This window comes from Frieseomelitta varia, unplaced genomic scaffold, assembly GCF_011392965.1.
Source record: "Frieseomelitta varia isolate USP_RPSP 00005682 unplaced genomic scaffold, Fvar_1.2 scaffold_130, whole genome shotgun sequence".
NCBI lineage: Eukaryota > Metazoa > Arthropoda > Insecta > Hymenoptera > Apidae > Frieseomelitta > Frieseomelitta varia.
In genome coordinates, this window is record NW_025108973.1 from 328,462 (window position 1) to 355,722 (window position 27,261).

General features: G+C 37.9%; 1 protein-coding gene across 1 annotated transcript in view; it reads right to left on the minus strand.

Annotated features, from left to right (window-relative positions):
- The window catches only part of LOC122528855 (protein gooseberry-neuro-like), a 32,862-nt gene extending 5,821 nt beyond the window's left edge, over positions 1 to 27,041 (minus strand). Inside the window, exons 1-3 of the mRNA XM_043654438.1 lie at positions 26,883 to 27,041; positions 21,552 to 21,865; positions 16,202 to 16,313 (exon numbers count right to left, since the gene is read on the minus strand). Coding sequence (XP_043510373.1) covers positions 16,202 to 16,313; positions 21,552 to 21,865; positions 26,883 to 26,934 — 478 coding nt within the window. The 5' untranslated portion in view covers positions 26,935 to 27,041. The remainder of the gene's footprint in view (positions 1 to 16,201; positions 16,314 to 21,551; positions 21,866 to 26,882) is intronic.
- Positions 27,042 to 27,261: the final 220 nt, after the last annotated feature.

Below are 27,261 nucleotides of genomic sequence, written 5' to 3' on the forward strand. Positions count from 1 at the left end.
CACTCCGATAGATGGCAGCACTCGAGTATAGAAAAGAACAGCAACGTCACGTGACAAGGATACATGTACTTTTCCGTCTAATTCATCGAATATTTATTAATTACTCGATTTCTAGGTTGAAATCATGCACTTTTGGAATCGTGGAATAAAATCCAGACTACAAGCAACATTCACATATAGCTTTATATCGGAATTGTTGCTTAAATTAACAGTTATTAATGATTACTGCACGACAATCCGCCGTGCTACCTTACTACAGAGAACCGACGCGATGATTTTTCGCATAATTTCGATTAACAGCTAGTTAATCAATTGACTTTTTGTACATGGAATAGAGAGTACATAGTCTAAGGAAGCTTCCACGATTCCAAATAACAAACTTTGATCTTGCAAAAGCTCATTACTAATGAAAAATCGTGGTCATGCATATTACAGTCACGCGTAGGTCCAGGCACTTGTTGAAAGAATTGTTTATAACTAATTAGTTAAACAAAAAATCGCATCAAAAACTGCATAGGAAAATTGCTTGAGATCTGCACGTTGTTCTTGTATCCCAAAGGTGTACAAATTGTTTCTGAAAATCGAGTAATTACTAAATATTCAACTGATTAGAAAGAGACATATGTCTGTCCTTGTCGTTCGATAGTGCCCTCCTTCTCTGCTACGTCACGTATATCTGTCCTTTTTGCACAGTATTGCGCTTCTTGTCTAACAGTAGTCGAGATACCTCTGTTTATATTCTATGTTCCTGTTACATTTCCAAGTTTTCAGCTCAAGTTTCACTCCGATAGATGGCAGCACTCGAGTATAGAAAAGAACAGCAACGTCACGTGACAAGGATACATGTACTTTTCCGTCTAATTCATTGAATATTTATTAATTACTCGATTTCTAGGTGGAAATCATGCATTTTTGGAATCGTGGAAGAAAAACCAGACTACAAGCAACATTCACATATAGCTTTATATCGGAATTGTTGCTTAAATTAACAGTTATTAATGATTACTGCACGACAATCCGCCGTGCTACATTACTAGGAGAACCGACGCGATGAGTTTTCGCATAATTTCGATTAACAGATAATTAATTATTAATATTTATGCATTGAATATAAAGAGCAAAATCTAAGGAAGTTTCTACGGTTCCAAATGACGAGCTTTAATCATGCAAGAGCTCGATAGTAATGAAAAATCGTAGACATGCGTCGCGTAAGCCCAGACAATTGTCGAAATAATCGTTAATAACTAATTAAATATATGAACAATCATATAAAAAAACGGTATAAGAATGTTGCTTAAGGTTTATTCTGTATTCTTTAACTCCAAAAGTGCATGAATTCTTCCTGGAATTCAAATAATTGGTGAAAATTCAATAGGTTAGAAAGAGAAATATGTCTGTCCTTGTCGTAGAATATCGCGCTCCTTGTCTGTCACGCGATATACATCCGTCTTTGTTGCTCGGTATAGCGCTCCTTGTCTAACAGTACTTGAGATACCTCCACGCATATCCTATATTCCTGTTACATTTCCGAATTTTTCGGCGCAGTCGCAGTCGCAGATTGCTCGCAAGAGATGGAACAGCACCTTTGTGCGAGAACAGATATTCTACTCCGTTTAACTTGTAGAATATTTATCAATTACTTAATTTCTATAAAAGATCCCTATGAAATTTTGAAATTGCAGAGTAGATCGTAGATTATGTTCGAGTATAGTTTTCGACCGAATTCTAGTGTAGTGCATAATTAATTATTAACAATTGTTACACGCGGTCCTATTATTATTACGATAATAATAAGAATAATGATAATAGTAAATAAATTACGCGTAAATTCTAAAAAAAACTTTCAATTCAAATAAAAATAAAAATAAAAATACCAGGTGAATTTATTGCCAGGATATACATTGCCGCTGTCTTTTATTCTTTGGCATAGTTACTCGCTAAAAAGGAATCTTCTCTCGAAGTTTTACCAGCTCCTATCATATAATGCCTTCGGAAATATATTATCCTATTGGTTTACCTTCGTGCCCGATAAATCTTTAGAAATGGTAACAAAACGCAGATGACCACAAAGGTGCCGACATTGTGTCATCGGCGGAAAAAGGGAATCCTTTTGCTTGAGAAACGGCGACGAGTCATGTTTTGCCTTTCGGACAGTAGAACCTGTCTTTGAATCGTTTGCCATGGAATGAACAATACCCTCTTTTCCTGCGGTTTTCACTTTGTGCCGAGGAAACGGCACATCCCAGCGACAGAAGTGTGCAATTTGCCTGTCGAATTCCCAGCGGCGGTCTTTTGAAGTGCATCCACTTTCCAAGGGCCGAGTCACATTTGTCAGAATGTGATCCCTACTCTTGCCAAACACCGGCAAATCTTCTCCTCTTTTGATCCCTGTTCGCCGATTTGATCCCGATCGTCAATTTACGCTTTTACGCGAGAAAATTACGGGTTCTGATTTTCATATTCGTCGGGTTATCAATCTCTAGAGATTAGTTCGCTTTACGTGTTTTATAATATCGTATATATAATATATATATAATAATATAATAATATTTTATATATAAATATATAATAATATAATAATATTATATATATAAATATATATAATATAATTATATTATATATATATTATAATATAATATATATAAATATATATAATATAATAATATAGTATATATAATAATGTGTTCTTACTCTGTATTTGTGTAATACTCTGATTATTCTAAACATCGAAAGATGATTTTATTTTGATGATTATTTCATATTACAGTTGATTGTTAAAATATCCTTGCTACTTTGATTTTCATTCATTCATTGATTTATAATACTACGAGTTAACTGTCAATTTATAATACCATTAAACACGAATATTATTAGTTACCCGATTTTTAAATTAAATTCGAAAGAATATTTTGTAAGGTGATTCTCATCGTTATTAAATATTCAGAAAGTATCACCTTCGGTCCGGTGTACGATGTACGCATCCCGATGAACTATGACGCTCATGAACTTCGACGAATGCTCGTGATAAAATTCAAATTATATCTTTTATCTATTTTTCTCATTAACGATTTATGCGATTAATTTTATAATCTTTAAATTAAATTCAAAAGAAAGAACTTACGTCTCTGAATTATGTTCAAAGAGAGATGTTCAACTATCTTTTACATCACATGTAAGCTGATCCTCATCATTGTTAAATATTTAATATTTAATTCAATATTCATCATTGTTAAGTATACAGTCGTCTGATATAATAAAGTTCAAATTCGAAGAGAGAATGACCTCAAAATATCCAACATTAATTATTATTATTAAAAAAAAAAAAGATACAATTACGATTGATAAAGTTCCAAATTATATCTTTATCTTTCATTTCATTTTCTCATCGATTTTAAACGACACGACGAGAGAGAGAGAGAGAGAGAACGATCCCCAAACATTTCTCCAACATCCTATCCGATCTTTAATCATTATTAAACATCCGAGAGGTGCGAAACGCGCGCGATCCCGATGATCCGCGGCGGTGAGGCTTTTTAATGGATCGGCCGCGGTGAAATATCGACGAACATTTTTCGGCCTGTCAGGGCTCGGCCCGCGGTGTCTCGCCACGAGGTGACAGGAATTTAAACCGGGTGTCCGTCGGCTTTATTGTAAATGCAACTTGTCTCCGAAGCATTCTTCCATTCTTCCGTTTGTCATAGAAGAAATGCGTACGCGGCCGGCAAAGGTGCCGCCAAAGGGATCTCCGGTCCGACGCGGGAAACTTTACACGACGTGCGGGCCCCGGTAGCCTTCGAATCGAATCGACCAACACCGCTTTTCCAAGCTTCTTCTCAGTCAGTTATCGCTACAACTATACCGAGCTTTTAACATTATTGCTAAATAGGTGTTGACCCAGTTTTCTGCGACATCTTTGTGAAAATATCACACGAACGACGTGTTAGCGAAAGTAGCGATTTTCGATAATTTACAATAATAATAATAATAATAATAAATATGAAATTCGACGGTCACACGCTCGTCGCCTTTCAGCACATTTTAGTCCGTTCCTGGTGGAAAAGTTGGGCGGTTCTTCCACATCTTGGTCGCAGTTTCTTCGTGATCCCATAATCTCCGTCGCGAGCAATCGAGGTGGCATTTGAACGAACACAAGAGTTGCAAGCGAAGGGTCGCAAGCCTGTAAAGTCAGAGTCGAGAAGAGTCCTTTTGCTGGGAACACTGCGAGCGTCAAACTGAGAATACTACAGTCGCTGCCAACGTATGTAAATAAATTCCATTTGAAAATAAAGATAATGTTTCGTTTTCTACGAGTAATCTAGAAAGCCTTCTTCTTCCTCCTTTGAAAAAAATTTGGTCTTTGTTCCCAAATAAGGACACCTCGGTCGTCTCTGAAGTGCGTGCACCGTGCAGAGGAAAGTAACTTCAACTCGCGCGATACTAAACAGTACAAAACACAGAGAAGTGTAACAGCTTGCCGTTGACAGTGATACTCGCCCTCCTTCTTCGTTGTCACGGGCGAGCGTTGACAGGAAAATAAAACGCGCTCTCGGATGTCAACCGCTTCGCGGCTCATTGTTGGCATTTTGAAGACATTTGTTACCATTTAGGGGACCTCACACACGCTCCAAGACCCCCTAGGACCCGCTGCGAGGGAGAAAGGTGGGACAGGGTGGGCCCGGGACCTAGATTTATAACCTACTACGAAGGTGCGGCACCTTTTCCGCCATTCAGGCGGCGATTCGACACGCGGAAAGGGAAAGGAAGGCACAGGAAAGCGGCACGACCAGGATGCAGAGCCAGGAACCAACGTCCTTCCCTCGTACGCGATATTTTCATAGGGGTGGTCGCTCGAATACTCTCATCAGGATTCTCTCGGTCGTTCCACTGATACGATGAATGTTTTTTTGCGCTTGTGCGACGATTGGACCGTGGAATTGGACTTTCACTCGTCTGTGATTTCCATTTATTATTATTTATTGGCGGGAAACGTGAATTTTTCTATTTGGATCTCTTTAGAAGCGTAGAAAGAATACTGAATTTTGGCGACGCGTATCCAAGATATATTGCATTATATTTTAAATAATTAATAATAGTTTAATTGAGTTAAACTGGAACTCGATGATTTGCTTTCAACGTTGTTGCCCATCCACTTGTATTTATTTAGGTAAATCAGTAGGTATAGATTGATGTAAATGCGGTAAAGTTGAATATTCCTTTATTTATTTATTACTATTGTTATAATATAATTTACTTTTTATAATCTTTCAAAGAGTTACAATCAGTTAAAACAGTTTCCGAGATACTTTTACAGCAATTCTGTACTGTCACGTGTCCAGCGAGTTAATTTATTACATTATAATTTAATTGATATATGTAGAATAGACGTAAATAACTGTCAATATAATTATCGATAGAAATGAATATGACAAATGATAATAATTAACAAAGTAGGACAAGAAGAATTACAAAAAATTTGATAACAAATGTAATACTTAATATAATATAGTATATAATTTAATATATATATAATGTTAAATAATTAAATTTAAATTATAATATTTTATACATTTCATTTCGTTATTTTCGTTATTATTTTCGCTTACTTATTAATGTAGAGACTTGGCTTATTTTATTTTGGCTAGTAGTGCAGTCGCGCATAACTACAGTAATTCAGCTAATAACATGTAGAATTGTATTAATTTCATTCTCTTTGAGACAGCAGATTGGTGATACCTAACAAAAATTAAATCAGGCTTCTAGACCTGAAGGTTAAGATCAAAAATGGGCGCATCACGCGCTCAATCATTCATTCTATTATTTGTCTAATCGATGCCAGGCAGACATTATTCTGCACCCCCTAAGGAAACATTGCCAGTCCATTGTGGAGTCACGGATGACTATAATAATTCGCACATAAAATAGTATCAATTTTAATTTAATCTTAAATTATAATATTAAACATAAAAATATATTATAATATTAATATTAAATATAAAAATATATTATAATATTAATATTAAATATAAAAATATATCATAATATTAATATTAAATATAAAAATATATCATAATATTAATATAATATTTAATATTTATAAGATAATATTTATATTTAATATTAATATTAATATTAATATTAAATATAAAAATATATCATAATATCAATATAATATTAATATTAAATAAAAAAATATATCATAATATTAACATAATATTAATATTAAATAAAAAAATATATCATAATATTACAATATTAAATAATTAAATTTAAATTGTAATATTTTATATATTTCATTCCGTTATTTATTTATTAATTAGTATTTTACATTTAAATCTCTTCCAGCAACCGTAAAATCGAATTGATGCTTGCAAAGTTAAACACAAATCTGAGGCTGCGGTAATTTCAGTCGTATTCCAGCCGCGACTTTCGATCTTCTCACGATCGAAAGACAAAGAGATAACGCTCGTCGATGTTCGAGGGCCACGATCAGAAGCTGATACACGACACTGGTTGACGCACGACGAATGCGACGAGGGCCAGTGAATTACCGGCTTCACGCGGGACGATCGCCGAGCCTGTCGGTCGGGTTTACTCGTTGATAGGCACAATCAATATCGGCCCTCGGCCGAGATGAAAAGAGAGGCGATTGGCTGAATAGAACGCGTGAAAAGATGCGTGTAATCAATTAGAGAGGGCCGCGGAGTCGAGAGCAAATATCTCTTTCGTAGCAACGTCATCCTCAAATGTGCTGATCAGCATCCCCGCTGTGAGCAAAGTCCTGTACGTTTACATATGAACGAGAGGCTATCTCGCGACGTCTAACGAACCAAAGATAGCGTAAACCGTAGACAGACGATCGCTTGGTTGTGAATGGTTAGATAACTCGTCACCTGTGGCGTACGTATCCGTATCTTCAACGTAAAGCAGGTAATAATCGCTCGCTCGCTTCGAATGATTCTTGTCTCATTTCGTTCTATTTTCGTTCAGTTGTCATCCATTGTCACTTTATTCTATTCATTATTCTCTCCCGTTCTTCCTCTCCGATTTTTGCTAACATCAAACAAAAGCGTGTGTTACAATCTTTGTCTAGATTCTTCGCAGTTTGAATTTGAACGGTTCAGTTCAAAGTGAAGAGATAAAAAATCACCACGCGTTACGTAGTAAAAGTTTCAGTATTTCAAAATTGTCTGAAAGATGAACGTATCACGTGAAACGTAGTAGAAATGTGTATCATGTAGTAAATTATGTGTGAATGTATATTATATAGCAACAAAAAAATTCATATGAATTTCAATTTCTCAAATCGTAGCCTCATCTCCTCGCGTATACAAGGACAAAATAATCATCTTATCAAGTGCAAGTGAAATTTTCCAAGCATAAATTCAACGCCGATCGAACCGAAATCAGAGAATGATACAGAAAAGAGCGGACCGCGCATGGATGGCTATAATTCATCTTGTTGTCAGCATTGCCCGCAAGGGATGAAAGAAACAGGTCGATGGGACAAGACTGTCAACACGAACGACAGTTCCTCCCCCCGACCGCCATAATGCACTTCTTCAAGTATAATACAAATCAGGGCACGTACAATTCCCCGGAATTGTAAAGGAGTCACCGCCCAAGGATCATTAACCGCGAGCAAGCACGGTGGTCCCTGTCCACGGTGGAAATCGCGTGCTGGAATTTTAAGCTCGGATATTATAGGCCAGGCTCCGTTTCCGTCTTTCGCCGGGCAAAAGGAAAGAACGTTGTTGACTCGAAACTCGTATTTTCACGTATAGATACTCTCTAGGATCTAGCTTAAGCGATAAAATTACTTTTCCCTTGATCCTTCCGAGGGATTTTGAAACGACGGACAACAAGTCTCGTTTGTATTTATCAGTATAACGACTGACTTTTTACTAATTTACTTTTATAAACGCTCAAGCCAAGTGAGATTTCGTTTATTTTAAGGGGACGAAAAATTTTGAAAACAAAGCTTAATTTCCGACAGGTGTATCGTTATGGATGGAAGTTTCTTTTCAGAGTGTTTGTTTCGAATCTTTCTCCGTTACTTTGCAAAACACATCAAAGGAACCGCGCGACGATTAGCCGATTCGCTGGTGGTCTAGTCGAGGAAAAATAGGGGAGTCCCTATTTTTCCTTGGAGGTCTTTCATAATTTTTGCTCCTTTGGAAATTGGAAACTTCTCAGGCCACCAGTTGCCAGTTTGTAAAGCTATATGTATTTGAAATATGTAATTTAAAAAAAAAAAGAATAAAAATCTACTTTCTATTAAATATAAAAAAATTTGATAAATTATATTATCCTCTTTGTATATTAATCCTCCGTGTACTTAGAAATACAATTTTCAAAATGTTGGAGAAATTCGGACTAAAAAAATAATAACGAGCATATTAAATATAACGACAGTCAGTAGTCCAAAGAAGGTATGAATTTCTTTGAAATACTCATCGACGCCAAATTAATTACAAGTATAAGCAGATTTCTAAAATGATCCTCCTCTTAAATTTCCTCGATTCCTCGACAGTTTTATATTAATTTCACCATATTATAATTAGCATTCTACCTCCCGTGGAGGATCGAAGTTTTAATTAAGTTCGATTAAATGGCGGTCTAATGAAAGACAAGTTTCGTCGTGGAGATTCGAGACAAGGGATAAGTCGAGTTGGGAGGTGAAAAGCACCGAATACAGAATGAACAATGGAGAAGCATGAGAACGAAAGGCTAGTGAAATCTGTCAAAAGGAGAGATGCCACGAAAACTTTTCCACTTCGACTAATAGTCCGACGTGTTCTAATCGATTTTTCTTCATTTTTTTATGGTACTTGAAACAATCAAGCTTGTGAGTTAATAGCTATATATCTGCTAATGTATTTATTAACAAAAAAAAAAGTATAGTATATATATCTATTTATGTATTTATTAACAAAAAAAAAAATAAAAAAAAAGTTTTGTAATTATATTACAATTATATAAATATAAAATAATATAATATAAATACAAAGAGATCGTAATATAATTTATTTTTTTTATTTTTGCATTTCTAAGATATTTATTTGCATCTTTAAAAACGACGAAACTTATCTGCCATTAATTCTCAAAGACATTCTCACTGTTCTAATAGATAACGAGTATTGTACTAAGATATTCGCGAAAAATAGTGGTTCAACCTATGAAGTCTGTACATTGAAATTACTAGAAAATTTATTTTCCATTCCCCTATGTTTATAATACAAACATCTAATCCAATGATATAAAAATTTAGTAAAAATTTTATAGCTGATTACAGGGCGATTTTTGTTTGTAGGATTTATGGTTTTTGTTTGCAGAATAGTACAGATAACGTTCATTTTCTGAGGAATTTTGTATTTCGCAAGTATACATTTGTCGATCCCCCGTAAGAATGAATTATGCAGCTGTATTTATAAACCTCGCGAATTGCCAATTCCTAGAAAGTATGCCTCCTAATCAAAGTCAGCAGCGAGCACGGTTTTATGCACCGCAATGATTTATCACTATCATTTTCCTCCATCGTGGCGCAATGCTTGAGCAACGTTTATATTGTGAAATTTTTCAAGAACTGTTGAAAACTTGGCTTGCTTGGCTCGACAAAATGAAAAAAAATCAAACAATGAAATTCGATTGAAATGTAACGCGTGATAATTTGCAAAACAAATTATTATTTAAGAAATTCAAAGAATTACAAAATTAGATCAATAGTCTATGTACTTGGAGAACATTTAAAATAAATTTCAAGACTTGAAGAAAGCCATGTTAAATCGCCCAAAATTATCGACAATTTTTCCAACGAATCTAAAAGAACTCAAAACCAATGTCTAAACTAAAAATTCCTTAAATAACTTGACAGTTAAATTTCCAAAAATTTACACTCGTATCAAACTTCTGGTCCTAATGAACTTTTCAATTACTGCTTTTAAAGCAATTTTCCTCTTACGCCTATATTTTTACTATGAGTACTATTTTTTGCAACTCCAAATCTCCAACGAACGTCTGAAAATCCTCAGCCTAAGTTGTTCCTCGTTCGAACCATACAGATTCTCATCGAATCGACGAATTCCCAGAGTGTCACGCTTTCCAATTCGACTCGTAATCTCGGCTGCTTTTCTCGATCGCAGCCGGTTGCATTAATGTTTTCACGGAGATACCGTTTCACAGATTACAATCAAACGTGAACCATTACATGGATCGGCCAGTGTCTCGATTCAGTTTCTCGATCTGAAGGGGATTATGTGCTCGCGTGACAAGGACCGCAACAGCTCGCAGAGCAACGCATTAGATACAACTGACTTGATACCAACGCTGGACAGGCTGTTTCTTTTTTCTTTCCTCTTTTTTTTTTTCGACACCGCTCTTTTTCCCCTTCTGACACACACAAGCCCCGCTTTTTCATTTGCTCTGCATTCATTTTTCAACCGATGCTTCATTGCGCCGAGAATCGCGTGCACGTTTCTCATATCTTTCTTCTTCGATCGTCTCGATAAGATCCGGTGATTCGGAGATGACGTTTGTTTGATAACATCGCACCGTTTACTCGTAGATTTATTGAAGATTCTTTTCTAGTAATATTGCTATACTCGTTCGACGTTCGTTAACGTGACGATATCATGGCTCTATTTATTTAGTCGATTTTCTTGTATCCAATGAATTTTTATAATCGTGACACTTTCTGATTATTGAGCGACGACTGGGAAGTACAAAATTCCCTAAACGTCAATATCCTCCTTGTTGTGAGTGTAGTTGTTCGACATTAGTAAGTCTCTTAATTGCAAAAGTGAGAGACTTAATTGAATCATTTTCAAACTCATTCAAAGTTTAAAAATTCCCAGGCGCTAAATGTATAACGTAAAAATTAACAATTGCGATGAGAATACATTCGCGAAACGAGGACAGCAAAAATTCATAGAATCCTCAGAATTCCTAAAGATTAAAAGAATTTTATTTCGCAATGCAAACGAAGACTACTTTGGTAAGTGGAAAAAGGGGTTGCAGAAATTAGAGATTTCTGACCGTAAAAAAAACTCTTCGTCGAAATTCAGAGAACTTCTACCTCGCGATGCGAATGAACTAAACAAAAGAAAGTGAACGATCCGAGATTTTAGCAGGCAACGTGTTCCCTTTTCTCTGGCCCAGATTGCCAGATTGGTTAAATCAGTGTCTTCTAATTCTCAGCGGTGCGTCGATCATCGATACAATCAATAAATCTGATTGTGAATCACTTAGCGCGGCTAAGTTGCTCATCGGCCCCGGTTGATTCCGATTACGTAGGAGGTCGGAGGTGGTGTAAAGGATCAGAATGTGTATATGCATATGTATGTATAAGACGGAGAGGAAGAGAGACAGAGACAGAGAGAAGGAGAGGGTGGGTAGGACCCATTAGGCTAATCCCTCGTCGGCGGCCTCGGCCAAAGGAACGGAATAAGAAGGAATGAGAAAGCCACAGGCTACGTGTCATTCCTGCTCGCCTGCCGACACCTATACTCGGGCCTTCGTGGCCAAGCTATATGAGTATATCCGCTCAGAGGTGCTCCCTATCACGACTCCTCTCTCTCTCTCTCTCTCTCTCTTTCTCGTATTTCCATCGATGGAATTCGTCCATTGTCCTTTCTCTCGTGTCGTGAATCTACTCGCGAAAAATTCATTTGAATTTTAATCCTTCGCATTACTATCCTACTATCCTGCATAGTGGCTTAATTAAAAGGTAACAATCGAGGGAGAGTTTGAGATGTAAGATTTGAGTGCGAGTTTTTCTAAAAGTTTCGTCTAAATTTACTGTTACGCGATGGAACGTTGACGTGAAACGTGACGACTCGACTCGACGACTGACAAAGAGGATACTGACGATATAGCTTTTCTACCTTTTAGTTTTGCTAATCCATAGACGATTTTAGTGGCTGTCAGAGATTCTTGACTTAGTTTCCTCATTACACATGAGTAAATAACTACGATTTATCGATAATGCTTCTTGATTACAACTACCTACTCCATTACGTTACAATTACTTACTTATTTACTTGAAAGCTTGACGATCGTTAATCGTTGCGAATCATTCATTTGCTACAGATATTGACAAAGTGCAAACGTTGTTAATGTTTCGTGAAATGAAAATTGCGTTGTTGTTGTAACACAAAACTCATAAAAATGGAAATTAACCTATCAAGTATAATTTTAATAAAATAATCTAAGAATTGAAGCCACACGTCGTCAAACAAGTTATTCCTTTAATTCGTTACAATTTGTTGACAAGCGGTGAAAAAACAATACAGACCGAGATGAAATCGAGAAAAAAGAAGACAAAAGGAAATAAATACCCAGCAAGGGTATCTAAAATTGACGGATGATAATCCCCTGCTATCGAACGTGCCTGTTTAAGGGCAGGCGGTGTAATTCGGATCTAATGATCGTTCAACCCCGGCGATGATTAAACGTGATAATTACCGAGTGTTTCACCTGCGCGAGATCGCGATCTACAAGGAAGAAGTTTGATGGATTAACTTTTAATTAAAAGGTATTAAACATTAACGACGGTCATTTGCGGGATCGATGAATGCCTGAGCACGGTCTCTATGCCGATGGATATCTCTAATTGAGGGGTTCGGTTTTAAAGCGGCCCGCAACACTTCGTTCAGGAACGCGTCAAGAACAGCCCTCGACGGCTTTACACCTGTCCCCTTTCGCATTTTATTAACGTTCATACGCTCCCATCTTTCCCGACGTTGCATTTAATTAACATACTTCGACGAATAATTGCAACGGCATCGCCGATACTCGTGTCGTTCGGGTAATTACGCGTCAATCAGTGATCCGTTCCTATCGTGTGTTCCAGATGAATGTTTTTTTATCTCACGATTGGCAATTATACGAAAATAAAATCAACGTAAATAAAATTTCATCGTGCAAATTTAGAATTGAGAGTGAAGTTCGATTTTCTCCGATTTTGTATCGTGACAGAAATAGTGTACAAGAAGTTGTTACTTATGTTATTCTGCATTACGTGTAAAGTAAATTTTGAATAGTGGTATTAATTAATCGTTCCGTGTCGCGTGTAGTTTAAAACTATTTTTGATATTCTAAATAATTAATGTTCTAATCGATCTTCTTCGTCGACGTTGATTACTCTTACAATATCAGCGGCGATTCAAACAATCTCGTTAGTTTCTTTCCATTTACTGCTACGTTGGAAGTATTTTAAGTGGAATTTTAATTTTAAGGAAAATCATTCAAATTGCAAATCTATCAAATTGTAAGTTACGGATTTTGTCCGAAGTACTTTACGTATTTGAAACGTTTTAAATTCTATCAGAAAAATCGGCGTTAACAATTTCTGCAACAATAATTATATCTGCCAGAAACCGATGTTAACCATCCAAAATATCCTAATCAACCTTAATATAAAATTGAAATCCATTCCGAAACAAACTAATTAAAACAAAATTCCACCAACGACGATAATATCAAACGTTTGCCCCAAGATTCCCAGAGATCTCATTGTCAGACCAATTAAATAATCATCGCTCGCGATTATTTCCAAGAAGCCTTCCCGCGACCGCTTAATCTCAACGGGGGGAAAAGAAAAATTCCATTGTCTTTCGGTTCAGGGGCCGCTCTTGTTCGGGACTGTCGAAAGCCAGCACGTCGAGAAAGTTATTCATCTTGGCAAGGCAAGGTATCGCAAGGTGTCACGGGGGTCCGTAAATGAGCACCACTGCCGACGTGTGGCAGGCGGCCCGTTTGATCTCCGCGGGACCCTCGCAGGGCCCTACGGTCCCTCTGCTTCTCGCCTCTTTCCTCACATTCTCCACAAGATCCACGATCGAAGGATCTAGCCGTTCTTCGCCCACCTCTCTCTCTCTCTCTCTCTCTCTCTCTCTCTCTGGCCCGCGTTTCCCTCTTGTTTCCTCTCTAAAAATAAACGCACATACGCGCGTCTCTTCCCTTCTCGTTCGTTTCTGCTCCTTCTGCCGTTCTTCGTTTCTCTTCTCGCCTTCTTCTTCCCGTTTCCTCCCTCGCTCGCGCGGACTATTTTTATTTACGAGACTTTCTCTCTCTCTTTCTCTCTACGTGTTCGATTCTCTTGTTCTTTTATTCCCCCCCCCCCCCCCCCTCTTGGCAACGCGCCTGACGGTCCCAACTTTTAAGACTTCGGAACACCTGTACCGCTAATTCCTCCTTGTCTACCTGTATCACTCACGAAAACAAATTCCCGCCTCGTGTCAACGGGCAGCGACGCGTTGTCGCTTGAAATCGTAGCTTGAGCACTTGTCGACGAATTTTTCTCTCTTTCTTTTCTTTTTCTTTTATTGTCCATTGATGGAGGATTTTGAGTTTCTACTGTTTTTCTCTGGAATGCTACTGATTATTCGCGTGTGCGCTGCGTGTGTTAAAAAATTTGGAGCACATTAGGTTTTTTAAAGGGATTTCATCGAGTAAGTAAATATTTTATTTATAATGTTACTCTTTTCTGTGATAGCGAAACTTTAATTAGGTAATTATATTTGAAGACTGGAGTTGTAATTGTGACATACCTATTTCTTCAGAAGAAGTTTGTCTAAAACTACAAGTTGCTTCAAAATTTTAAGCAACGTAAGTTACAATTTGTACAGTATTTCTAAAATCGTAGTCGGGGACCATTGGGCCTGCTATTTAATTCTTTCGAGATTTTGATTAATTTTAAGAGTCAATGATCCTAATTACAAATTATCTGATCCTGTGCATTTAACCCTCTATAATTCTCTACTAACCTTCTACAATTAGAATTTTATCATTAAATTCTACTTTTCATTTTTGGGAAAAAATTCTTTTTCCAAGAATACCGCAATTCTATATCTTTGTGAAATTTCAGGAAACTTAGAAGTACTATCGTTCGATCTTTCACGAGTGAACTATAGCCATTTGGATGCTCCAATTTAAGAGAACCAACGTCAAAAGTCACGTTTCGTATCAACAATGCATCGAGATTACTAAAATGCAAAAACAAACAAGCAACAACTTTCAAGACCTGAATTCACAGATCCTCGATTCACCGCCACCTCGTTCATCACGCACGTAACACGCTGCGCGTTTCCTCTCTCTCCGCGCTTCGGGACTCCAAGAAGGAAGTCACGAAAAAAATGGAGGAACTCTCTCTCTCTCGGGGGAGGAGGAGAATTCACGGATCGCGAACGAAAGTGAGAAAAAACGAGCAGACGGACGCGAGGCGAAAGGAACGAGACGAGGACGAAAGGAAGAGAAGAAAGAGAAGAGGGATAATGCGCGCCCCGTAAGATATTGACACTCCTGTAATCCGTTTGTCGGACGTGTGGGCAACCTGGCTAATCCCGCTCACGCCCACCGAAGATTAAATCCTGAAGGCTTCCCCCGGCTCGTTCTTGGCTAACTTGCCCTAACCGACGACGCGGGCACCGGGGCTTAAAGTCCCGTACACACGCACCGGCGCACGTCAAACTTCGTTCGTAGATACAGCGGAGAGGTTAAAAGCTCTTGATGCCCTCACCGACGATGGATCGGCCGGTGTTTTTACGCTCTCTTACTCTTTTTTTTTTCTTCTTTTTTTTTTTGCGCCTCTCACCCTCGCGATATCGCCTCGCATCGCTACCACGTGTCTTTCTTTTCGCGCGTTTTATTGCTCGCGATCGTTCACTGCCGTCCACCTTTCTATCCGCGCGTTTTTCATCTCTCCTCCCCCCTGGCGGAATGAATAATTAACGCCTCGATGACGCGCGATCCTCGCTCGGCGTCGTGTGCAACGATGACGTGCTGGATTTTGAGTTACGCGATCGGAAAACTTTATTGTTCTAATGGAGATTAGATCGTTTTGACTGTCGGCGGACAGGGGAGATACGCGAACAGCGAGACGTTCTTTTGCGGGTCTTGTTTATTTTCTAATTTTCATAGACTCTGATAAAATTATTTCAGTTTAGAGGAATAGAAATTGTAATGGAAATGGAGATGATTATGCGGAGAGATTACACATGGATGGTAATGTTAGTTTGAAGAAACGTTTTTTGATCTTGGAATGTTTATGTCATTTTAGTGGACTGAGAGTGTGCAGGGAGATGAGGCAGGAGATAGGTAAAGTCTTTGATGCTTCAATATTCACATGACACGACTGTCATTCGTGTAAAAGCGAGTATATTAAATTCTAAGTAAATTGTAAATAAGTTTTAATTAGTGTACTCACCACCGCCCAATATACCATCGATGGTGTAGTCCTTCTTTCCATCATCACCAGGTCGTCCTCCACGAAGTAACCTGCTGATGGAGCTGACACTTGGAGGATCCGAGAAACCTTCCTGTTGAAAGACAAAATATAATGTAATAAATATACGAAATTCAACGGGAAAAAATAAAAAATATCCGATAGAAAACTTTATGGAAAAAATAAAAATCGTGCGTAGAAAATTATTCACTACCCTTAGGGTTCCTGAATATACAGTTAATGTGTATTCAACGTGCAACATAGTATAATATTCCACGTTTAAGATTTCCTTTTTTTCCTGTTTTTTTTTTCATTTCATTTCGATTATTAATTCGCGAGAACAATGCAAGCTCGCTGCCGGCGCGCCGTGGGTCGCACTTTGCCTGGCATTTGCGATTTGCAAATGCAGCCTACTGCACTACAATTTCGCGCGATCATTTTCAAAGCAAAATATACATTTTGCGCCGCTGAGATTCTGCGTTATTACACATCGCGCTGCGCACCGTTAGGCGCAAGTATTTACTACGCTTGAATTCTTCGATGGCACGGTTGGATAGATCGTGAATTTTTTTTTTTTTTGCATGCGAGAGACTAAAAAATGTTACTCGAAAAAGTTGGTAGAATGAATAGGTCTGAGAAGATGGTAATGAATTTGGAAATGAATCTGAACTTTCTTGTATACAGATGATAATGCAATTTAATGATACAGGTTGTCTATAGATAATATAGGTAGTAATTTAATTTAATAATCTTGATTATAGATAATTTAGGTGTATCATTATTGAATTAACAAGTTACAAGTTGTAAGTAAAGTAAAGTAAAGTTCCATTTCTAAACGCGGCATTATCTAATTTAAATTTCTGCGACTAATCCGCCAGCTCTGCACTTCAACTCGATATTTTGCAGTGATGGCGTGCATCAGCTAGTGGCTAATTATTCGACGTAAATCGGCGATATCGAGTATTGGCAGAAGTCGATCGTGCTTAATGATCGTTTTACGAGCGTTCGTGAATATGTATTTGCAAACTCAATCTGTTTAATTTTGAGAGAGATCAATGCTTCAATAACGTCGCGTTTATACAGGCCGTGATTACGTTTTATAGACTATAAATGTCGATAAACGGTTTTGCTGGAGCAGAGGCGTGAATGAAGCGAGGCGCAAATTACAGAGCCTCCGATTTTATAATAGGTAACAGTAGCTCGGTATGAAATTGCCCGATTTCTGTGTCTATAAATTTTTCCTTCGCCGAACAGATTGAGTTATTATATAAAATTGTGTACTTTCATCGATATAAAACAAGAAACACATTGGATCACGAATCGAATGATCTAAATACACGATACGTTTTTATTTAAGCATTTCAATATAAGATTAAGAGTATTTTTATAAATAGAATTTGGAAAGATGGAAAGTAGAAAATTATTTTATACACTTACTAACAGATGTTACATTCTGCATATTTTAGATATATATCGGTATATTAATTGTACTCTATGCACTTTGAATTTTATATAAAAATTCATAATTTAGTAACGATATATATTTGCCAAAATTTCAATTAATTCGGCAACACAAACGTGGAAATCCTGTTATAGATTAAACTTACAAACCGTGGAGATCCAATAACTAGACTGATAATTAAATTATAATTTCTTCAACTATAAATATTTTTTTTTGGATTTATTGGAGCAAGGTTAATATCTACTTGTGCTCCAAAAATTCACGTTCGTGTAATGTGTGGTTAATTAAATCATCAATGAAGTTATAGATCACTATTAGTAAAGAATAAATTTTTGGTAGACAAAGATCTTCCGTATTTTATAGTATAAAATATAAACATTTGAATTCTCGTGACATGCAACGAAAAAGATCAATAAAACGTCAGAAAACATCTCCATAATTCCCGCTATCGGACAGATCTCCTCTCCAGTCGACGCATCCTACAATCGCTAACTTGGAACATTGCCCGATCTCTGGTTCCTTAATGCCTCTATCGCCTGACCAGCGCTAGATCCCGACCTACTACCGGCTCAGCATCGTCATCATAATCGAACGTCGATACTCGCACGTGTGTTACAGTGGCCGGCGGCATCTAGAAAATCTGTGAAAATCTCCGAGCCGTATCTCCGCTTATCGATCTCTCTTATCTCATCGACGAACCGAGAGATAATCCGCGAATCTAACGGAGAGCCGCGAAATCGGTGGTGGCAGAACAAAATAAAGGGAGGAAGGAACATCAGACAAACCAAAAAGAAGAAAAGAAAAGAGAAAGAAAAGAAGCTAGAGTGTCTTAAGGTGAAGGAACCCATGCGATACAGTATCGATCAGAGATCGTGATTTTTGGACACGTAACTCGCGAGATATTAAATTTTAATTTAACATACCGAGTTTTACAAAATCATTTATGTTCGAATTACGATTCGGTTGAATATACCGAGTTATTCAGAATAAGTATTTAATTTACGTCACAAACAGAACTGAATCTTAAAAGATGAAAATTAAGATCTCACGGAAGCCACCTGATTCTAAATTATTTTTACAATTTTCAATTTTCAATCTCTGTCGTTTCTCTCACGAACCAACGAGCCAGAGCCAATCATGGCAATACATTCGACGAATTTTTTTCTAGAAAAATTTGGCAGAGCTCTCAAAGAGCAAAACAGTTCTTTCGGAAGGCAAGGTGATAAACAAGGAGGGATGAAAAATTGGAATAAACAATGGTCGCAGAGATCTTTCGCCTTGTTCGCGTTTCTTCCTCGGCTTGTACGTTCGACGAGGAGATCCTTTCCAAGGGAAGAGGAGGACTTCCAAGTAAGAAGGGATGGAGGATGAAAGAAGCGAAAAAGGGGGTCGTCGGTGTCGATGGCTATCTTGCGGATCGGCGATCTCAGAAACAATAACGATCCTTGTACCCGTTGGTGGCGGCCGAGGCTTTAGGTCCCGGGCGATGACAGCGCCGAGAGATACCAGCTCTCTCTCTCTCTCTCTTACTCTCTCTTTCGAGAAACGAGCAGAGGAAACATTCCGCGAAGGTGGATGAAGAAGGATGAAAGTCGCCCCGGGGTCCTCGGGGCCCAGGAACGCCCCCTTCCAACATTAAATGCCGTATTAATGCCGGCCACGACCGCCTGCTTCCACGGCTCTGCAACGGCGTACGCGTTCACGAAACCGCTTTTCCTCTTTCGGCCTCTTTCGGCCTCTCCGTCCATCGGCCTCTACTACGCTTCGGCTGCACGCGTCTCCTTTCTTCGTCCCTTCGTTGCTTCTCTCGCTTCTTTGCCCCCACGATCCTATGCACCAGGCTGGACAGCTCTCCTCTTTCAGCGTCGAAGGATTTATCTCTCTATCGACGATCGCCGTAGGTCGTTCGTACCGCGTGGTTTCCGCGTGGATCAGATTGGTCCTATCGGTTTTATTGGTTTTTACGAAACGGAATTCTTCCTTTTTTCTTTCTCTTCTTCTCTCTTTCTTCTTTTTTTTTTGGAGGATCTCGTGCATTGAGAACTTTGCAGCGATCGTTATCTTCGTCGCGGGAGAGATCGTCGTCGGGTTGGCCCCTTTTTCCTTTTCGGCTCTTTGCTTTCACGGGGCGAATGCTACCGCTAGCCGAATATCTCGTCAGATCGCAGGTCTCAACGGAGTTTAGGTCGGAGGAGTTACGCTCCGGACGTCTCTTCGGTTGCAAGTACATCCGGGAAATGCGAGAATTCCAAGTGATTTGTTTGATGATTAGATTTTTGAAGAATAAAATTTTGTAGACTGAGGTTTCAGTCGGTAATTAAAATTGGGTTCAGACAGAAAGCTTTGTGGAAAAGATACGGTGCAACAATTGTTCTTGTATTTAGGAAATACTGCCATTCAATATCACCACTTGATTCAAGAAAATTATTTTCTACGCTTTCGATATAGCATTCTTCAATTATTTATTAATTTTGAAATTTTATCAGTTCCGTTGCTACGAAAAGCATGTTTCGAGCATCGTTGTAAATTTACTGAACGATTTCAATCACACGAAACAGTCTTTTTCTGTGAGAGAACACACATCTTTGATTGGCATTCTCAATGATGGACCAAAATTCTATCAAACCAACGAAATTATACTTTCGGTTATTAATTAAGATGAATTCATAATTAAGATCGAATTAATACTGTTCCTAAACGTTACCAACCTACATATAACGATTACTCGTGACCAACGGTCATCGAAGATAATGATCGAAACCGTAGGGACCACAGACACGATTCACGCTTTTCTATTACACGTTACACCTTTCCTTCCTTTTTTTCTTTAATTTTCTTTCCTTACTCACTATCATCCACCGAGCAAAATGATCGTCTCGCGCCAAGTTTCAGTATGGAAACACGGTCGTTCGGCGGCGGTGCTTACGATTTTTCAAGGTGCTCGTACGGATAAAACACCGACGCACGGAGGAGGCTATTCTTGGAAAAGTCGTATTTTGCATACTCGAAAATCGCGGCACGAACGAGGGAGCGTTACGCCAATGAGGTGTGGGTGTAGGCGGCGGGCAGTAACGTATTAAAGGACACGCGAGTCGCCTCGGGGCGCTCACGTACACCCCTGACCACCTCGTGCACGCCTCGTGCACAAGATTAAAAAGCCCCACTCGCTCGCGATCTTTCGAGAGATAGAGGGACCCTGCGGAAACGTCCACCCCCGATCGAGAGGTCGAACAACCCGCGCCTTTCAACCCGTTTTTCCACCGTGGAAACGTCGATCCGCGAAATCGGAATACCGAGACGCCGAGCGTTGCGTGTTCTCGAGTTATCTCTATCGTTGACGACAGGCTATTATATATTTTTTCTCTTCCCTTTAAGGATGTACGAATATCACTATCATTCACTTTTAACTTATAATTAATTTATAACAATATCAATTGTGAATTATTTGTTACAACATCGTAATATTATTAATATCACGTCTTCCACACTTTTGCCTGAATGTTAGTGGATTAACAATAGAGTGATATATTTAATTTCTTTCTTCTCAAAATTGTAATATCTTCCCAGTTTTAAGTAAAACAAATAATAAATTTATTACTTCTCGATAATTTCTATCCAGCGATATCATATCGACGAGTTCATAAAGAAAGCGACGAATTATTGTATACGGTGTTGGTCCCTCGTTATGGTCCGCAATCAGTTGCCAGCGCAAGTGGTTGAGGAACCGATCCGTAGTAAAGAGACAAAATCTTTCATAGAAATCTTGCATAAATACTCCAGTCTAGTTGAAAATAATATACTAAAGACTCTACGTAAAGTAACAGAACAAATTTTTTTCGCCCTCGTGTCGTCAAATCAATCATCTCTTACCTTCACCAATTTCTCCCTGATCTCCCACGAGAAGATCCCAGGATTGTCCCTCTTCATTTCTTCGATCTTCGCCTCGATCTCAGGGGTGGCTACCCTCGGCTTGCTGCCGCCAATCACGCCCGGCCTGATGGAACCGGTTTCCTGGTAGCGGTTCAAAATTTTCGATACGCAGCCGTGAGAAACGCGGAGCTGCCGCGATATCACGCAAGGACGCACCCCAGCCGCTGCCATTTCGACGATTTTCAAGCGAATGTGATTTGGGAGAGGCCGGCCGTTGATGAAGACGCCGCCCAATTGATTCATGCGACCTTGCCCTGTCGGGAACATTTCGTCAGTATCGAAGCATTCGATTCAACGAACACGAATGTCTCATACAGTTAAATTTTGTTCTGAAGAATTTCACTCTACACTTTTCAACAATTACGTGGAATCATCCCTTAGTTGAGTGTGTCATATATTCTGTGAAATAAATATCAATGATTTGTGTTATAATGCTGAAAATACTCTGTGTATTTAGTGTAACGTAATTAAGAAAGGAAATGTACATCTTTCTGCATTCACTCGTTTTAACCCTTAACTGGTTCTGAAATTGTTCACTTTTACTGCTTTTTCACAACCAATCTCCAAATTCAAGTAAAGTTAACTAATGTACAAAAGTGTCTCTGACTATTTAAATGTTTAACATTCGATCCACGATTTCACGGGGAAGAATCCGAAAATTCTGACGAATTAAAGAACTATTTCTCCTGCAAGATATAAAAAGTATGACCATCCCCATTTTTGCGTAATAATTTACCCAGAAATTCTCTCGTTGTAAACCAAAGGATGTTTCAATAAACGTGAACCTGCTTCATTCGCCTGTTATTCCGGTTCGCCGAATGCTAATTGCAAGCGGCATAATCGAGCGTGATAATGAAAATAATATCGCGCACGGAAGGGTGGCTAATTCGACTAACGATATCGGAGTTTCGGCTCCGTTAGCCTTCTGGAAACGACCCACTGCGAGCATAATTTCTTCAATTTTACGGTTGTTAGGCCCCGTTGTTTCGTTTCTTTTTCTCTTTTCCTTTTCCCCCCCTCCCCTTTCCTCCTTTCTCGCGAGCGTTCCCTGTTATCCGATTTCACGTTCGCGCATTCGTTGAACACACTCAACCGCTAATTTCAAGCACCGATCACTGCAATCGCGAATTTTTCCACTATTTCTCGCCGCTACTTTCTCGCGTAATTCTTTGCATTCTCGTTCCCGCGATCGTTCGCTTGATCTTCCTACATTCAGCAGCCGGGTAATTGAATGTACTTTGACCCTAAAGAAAGTCTACGACACGACCTGTCTCTCTCTCTCTCTCTCTTTCTCTAACTGTGTCGAAGAATCGAAACGGATTAAACCCGCGTCTCTATTAATCTTCTCGGCGATAGAATTTCAAACGATTCGTCTATTAGACGGCCACTTTTGTCTCTGATGGTTTAATGACTGATAAAACGTCGAGCTTCCGCGGTTTTTTTTCAATTGCTTTCATTCTTCGAAAGGACACGGTTCGATAATTGAACACATGGAACTCTGATTAATACCAGATTGTGTACTAAATTTGCTTGTAGTTCTTTAACCCTTTGCACAAATAATTTCCTAGTTTTCTTAGTTTGTTGTCAACCGACTCTAATTTAACTTTATTTTCTACTTTGTTTCGTTGGCTGTATAAAACATCACGTCAAAGGTGACTTTAAAATAGTCTGCCACGCCAGAAATGACGTTCATAATTAAAGATTTCAAAGGATTAAAGGAGCCCCGAAAATTTTTATTTTGTTCTATTATTATTTGCAAAGAGGAATTCCTAATTTTATATTTATTAATTTGTTTATATTTTCCTGTAATATTTAATTTACATTAAGCATCGACAATCCTGCAATTCTTTTGTTGAAGAAAATAATAAAAATCCATCGTATATCTGAAAAGTTGCAACAAGCCACGATCTAAATTTTGCGTGTAGATGTATGTAAATCCTACCAAAAGTTTTGCCTGAAAAATACTTTTAATGTAATTTGATAAAAATTAATTCCCTACTAGTACATTAGAACTAACAGTCAACTTTCTACGAAATAAGGGCAAATCTCTTGCGTAACAATATGCTCGTAAAGATCAGGAGGAGACAAAAGATAAGGAAGTTTCGAAAAAGTGCGAAAGGATACTGCTCCCCTTTCTGTCTCCTCTATCTCTTATGTCACGGTATGAAAGTCGGTAACTTGTGCAAGAGATTGCGCAAAAGATGAGTTTCTAATACTTGACGCTGGCGAGTTTTTACTCTATTCGCGTACGTACGAGCGGCGAAAAAGTCTGCTGGTAAAATATTGTTGGTACGAAGTCTCGGCGTATTGTTGAGAAATCGGTCAGTTCCTAGAGGACTTGCATGTCAATTAGGGGAACATGTCGGTTCGTACGAAGTGACGTTTCGTTGGTAGCGATTTTAAATCTCGTGATGGATGGTTTCGAACGGCGGGAGGCGTGGAATCTTTCAATAAGATAGGTATAGAATTTAAGTATTGTCCTCAATAAATTTCAGTGATAATCTTCAAATTGATAGATATTATTGGTAATTAAGGGAGAACTTTTACACTTTTATTTATACTTTTATTTTTTTGAATAGAACTTTTTTTATTTGCTTGTGCCACTGAAATATTCATACGAGTATTTCGTTTTAGTTTTCTTGTCACTGAGCTATTTTAAATTTGGTTTACATTCTAATGGTATACGTAACACGAAATTCGGGTTAATTATTGATTAAAATTTAAATTTCTGATAGAAATTACATATAAAAAGGCTGCGGATTTTTATGATTTTTTCGGAAATTTAGAAATACAAAAATACACTATGCAAAAATATCCAAAATAAAATACTTATTATAATATTTAACAGACGAAAGAAGTATCTATTAAGTTTTAGATAAAGCTTAAGTCCAGAAGGATTTAAAAATGTCTAAAGATCCGCAATCATATGAAAATGATAATAATTTTCATTTCTCCGCTTAGAAATATATAAATCTTAGATACTACCGTCAAATAATTAATACCTACTACTATTTTTTTACAAAATCTTTTAAAACAATAATGTCAGACTTCTTGCAGTCTAATTACGAGTATGTTTCGAAACTTAATCGGCATATTTGACAGCATATGATGTTACACAGTGTCTACGAGACAAGAATTCTAACGGGATGATCAAATTGAAATTCTATCTCGCGATGTTTTTTTGTAATGACACAATACAAATGCTAATTAACGTCTCTGAGTGATCGAACATTGAATATTTATCGAGCAACGTCGGCCACAAGCAATCACTGTACACAGCATTAAGTCGCGATTTCTTCGCGTGATCGCAACAGGCGGTGAAATGAATTTATCAAAATTACGACGGCGTAATGATACGAGAAAGTATCTTGTACATTTTCCGATTGAATGAGAGAAGCTACGCGCCTAGTTGAACCAACTCTTTATATTGTTGCACGTGTCGTACAAACGTCACATAAATTCCTTTCACCTTCTTCACTGTCGAAATAGTCATTCCCATTTTTCCCTGACTGGATACGTTTATTTTACAAAACTGTAGGTTCGAAAAACAATAAAGTAATCCCTCGTTCAAATTAATACACACTGGTCGGATAATCTTTTAAAAATAACAAGCAACCGGGTAATTGTCTATTTAAATTATTTGCAAAATGTTTTGATATAGTCAGGGTTTTGTTATAGGATCATTTTCTGTTGGGGAGGGGACTCCTTCCTTTCATTCACTTTTTAAAAAGAGTTTTCAGATTTTTCTCGATTTAACGTGTTGTCCAATATTCGAGATCGAGATATTTGGTTTATTATTAATCCACTGAGAACTCCTTTAGGCAATATGCATTTATGAAGACGTAGCAGCATGCGCAGAGAGGCAGTTGGAAATGATCTTTGCATACGGATTAACATTCATCATATCTCATGACAGAAGTGATTTGTAGTGTCGAATATAAATAATTGTTTCTTTGAGATCATTATTCATTCGATACGATGTTATTTTGACATCAGCGAGATTTGTTCATCGAGTAACGATAATCCAATTTCGTAATTAATACCGTCAATTGCAAATACGATGTTTAATTATAAATATTAATTTATAAATGCGTGATGTGTAAAATAAGTAAATATTGCATTTTTTAAATTGGCCATCCATTTCCTTGTCATCACATTCGAGTCAATTTCAAAGAAACTGAAAATTGAATCGAATGACGAGTCTTGCATGATGTGTAATGGAAGAAAACGAAATTGCTTTAAAAACAATTCTTTCAGAATGTGTTTTTTAACAAGGATTTCTGATTTTTTTTACCTACATCCTTTCAACTGTCTTTATTACTCTTTTACCACTCACGTGTCTCGATTTAACAAGATCGTAAAAACTACCACGCGTGTCAGTTCAAAAATGCCGTAAGTATTTCCTCTAAAATTTCTTTATACCATAGGTATTTATAGCGATCAATAAACTCGTGTCGAACAACAAATGATTCGTAAATTCTATGAATTCTATTTCTGCTTCAATTCTATTACAAAACTAGTGATTTCTCGAAATTTATAGGCAATTGTAGTCCTACCTACACATAATAAATACTCAGTCACTGCAAGATAATAAATAATTTTTCTATAACAAATAATAATTTAAATTGATTAATAATTTCTTTTAAGATTATGTATTTACAAAAAAGTCCTATTTTCCTTTTAATCTCTTAGAAAAAATTACGAGAGACAATACTCTCTTCATCCCTTAAAAAGTATCTAACAAGAATTCAAAATTCTCTTTCATGTGACATTATTTAAATTTCACACATACTTCAAACTTCAATCTTTCACGTTCCGAGCAATAATTCGAAATTATTCAACCTTTTTCAATCTTTTCGAAAATTCGAAGTTCCTTAGCAAAATAGAATACCACGTAACGCTTCAATCCCAATTCCATTCAACCTGACATCAAAAACAACCTTTTGTAATCCAAAAAATAGCTCCAAAACCTCTTTCCATTATCAACCCCTCGTGAACAAATATCGCATTATTTATAAAAAAATTAAATTACTTTTACTTTACTTTCTAAACTTCCAAAAAAATGTGAAAAAAAATTTAACTTACTTAACGAAGTGCTTACTATATCACTATATAATCACTCAATATTCAAGTCAAATATTTGAAAGCTTCTCCAAAAAAGGATAAATATTCACGATGCAAGGTGTAAACGACTCGAGTTACCTATGGAGGATCAAGTAAAATTCTAACGAAAGACATTCTCACCCTATTTCACACGGACCGGGTACCAACCTTGAAACGGATATCCTCCGAAGATGGGCCTCATTCCACTGGTAACGTCCATGCTTCGATCCCTCAGTTACTTCCGTCTCGACTCACTTGTTTTCTCAATCCTCAAACCGGCGGACACCGACACAATTATCCGTTTTCACTGATCGGGAAAGGACACGCACGAGGTAGAAGCACGAGGCCGGCACCGTTGGCCCGAGGCAAAACGACTGCTTGGACAAAACGACCGCTCGAACGGAAACGAGGCGAAGGTGGAGAACGAGGAGGACAGACACGGGGCACGTCGGCCTCTCGCGATGGGGGCAGGGCACGCGCTGGCGTGAAAGATGAAAGGGGACACCGAGGCAGGACCGAACGCCAGAGCAAAAACCTCCGCGGTCAG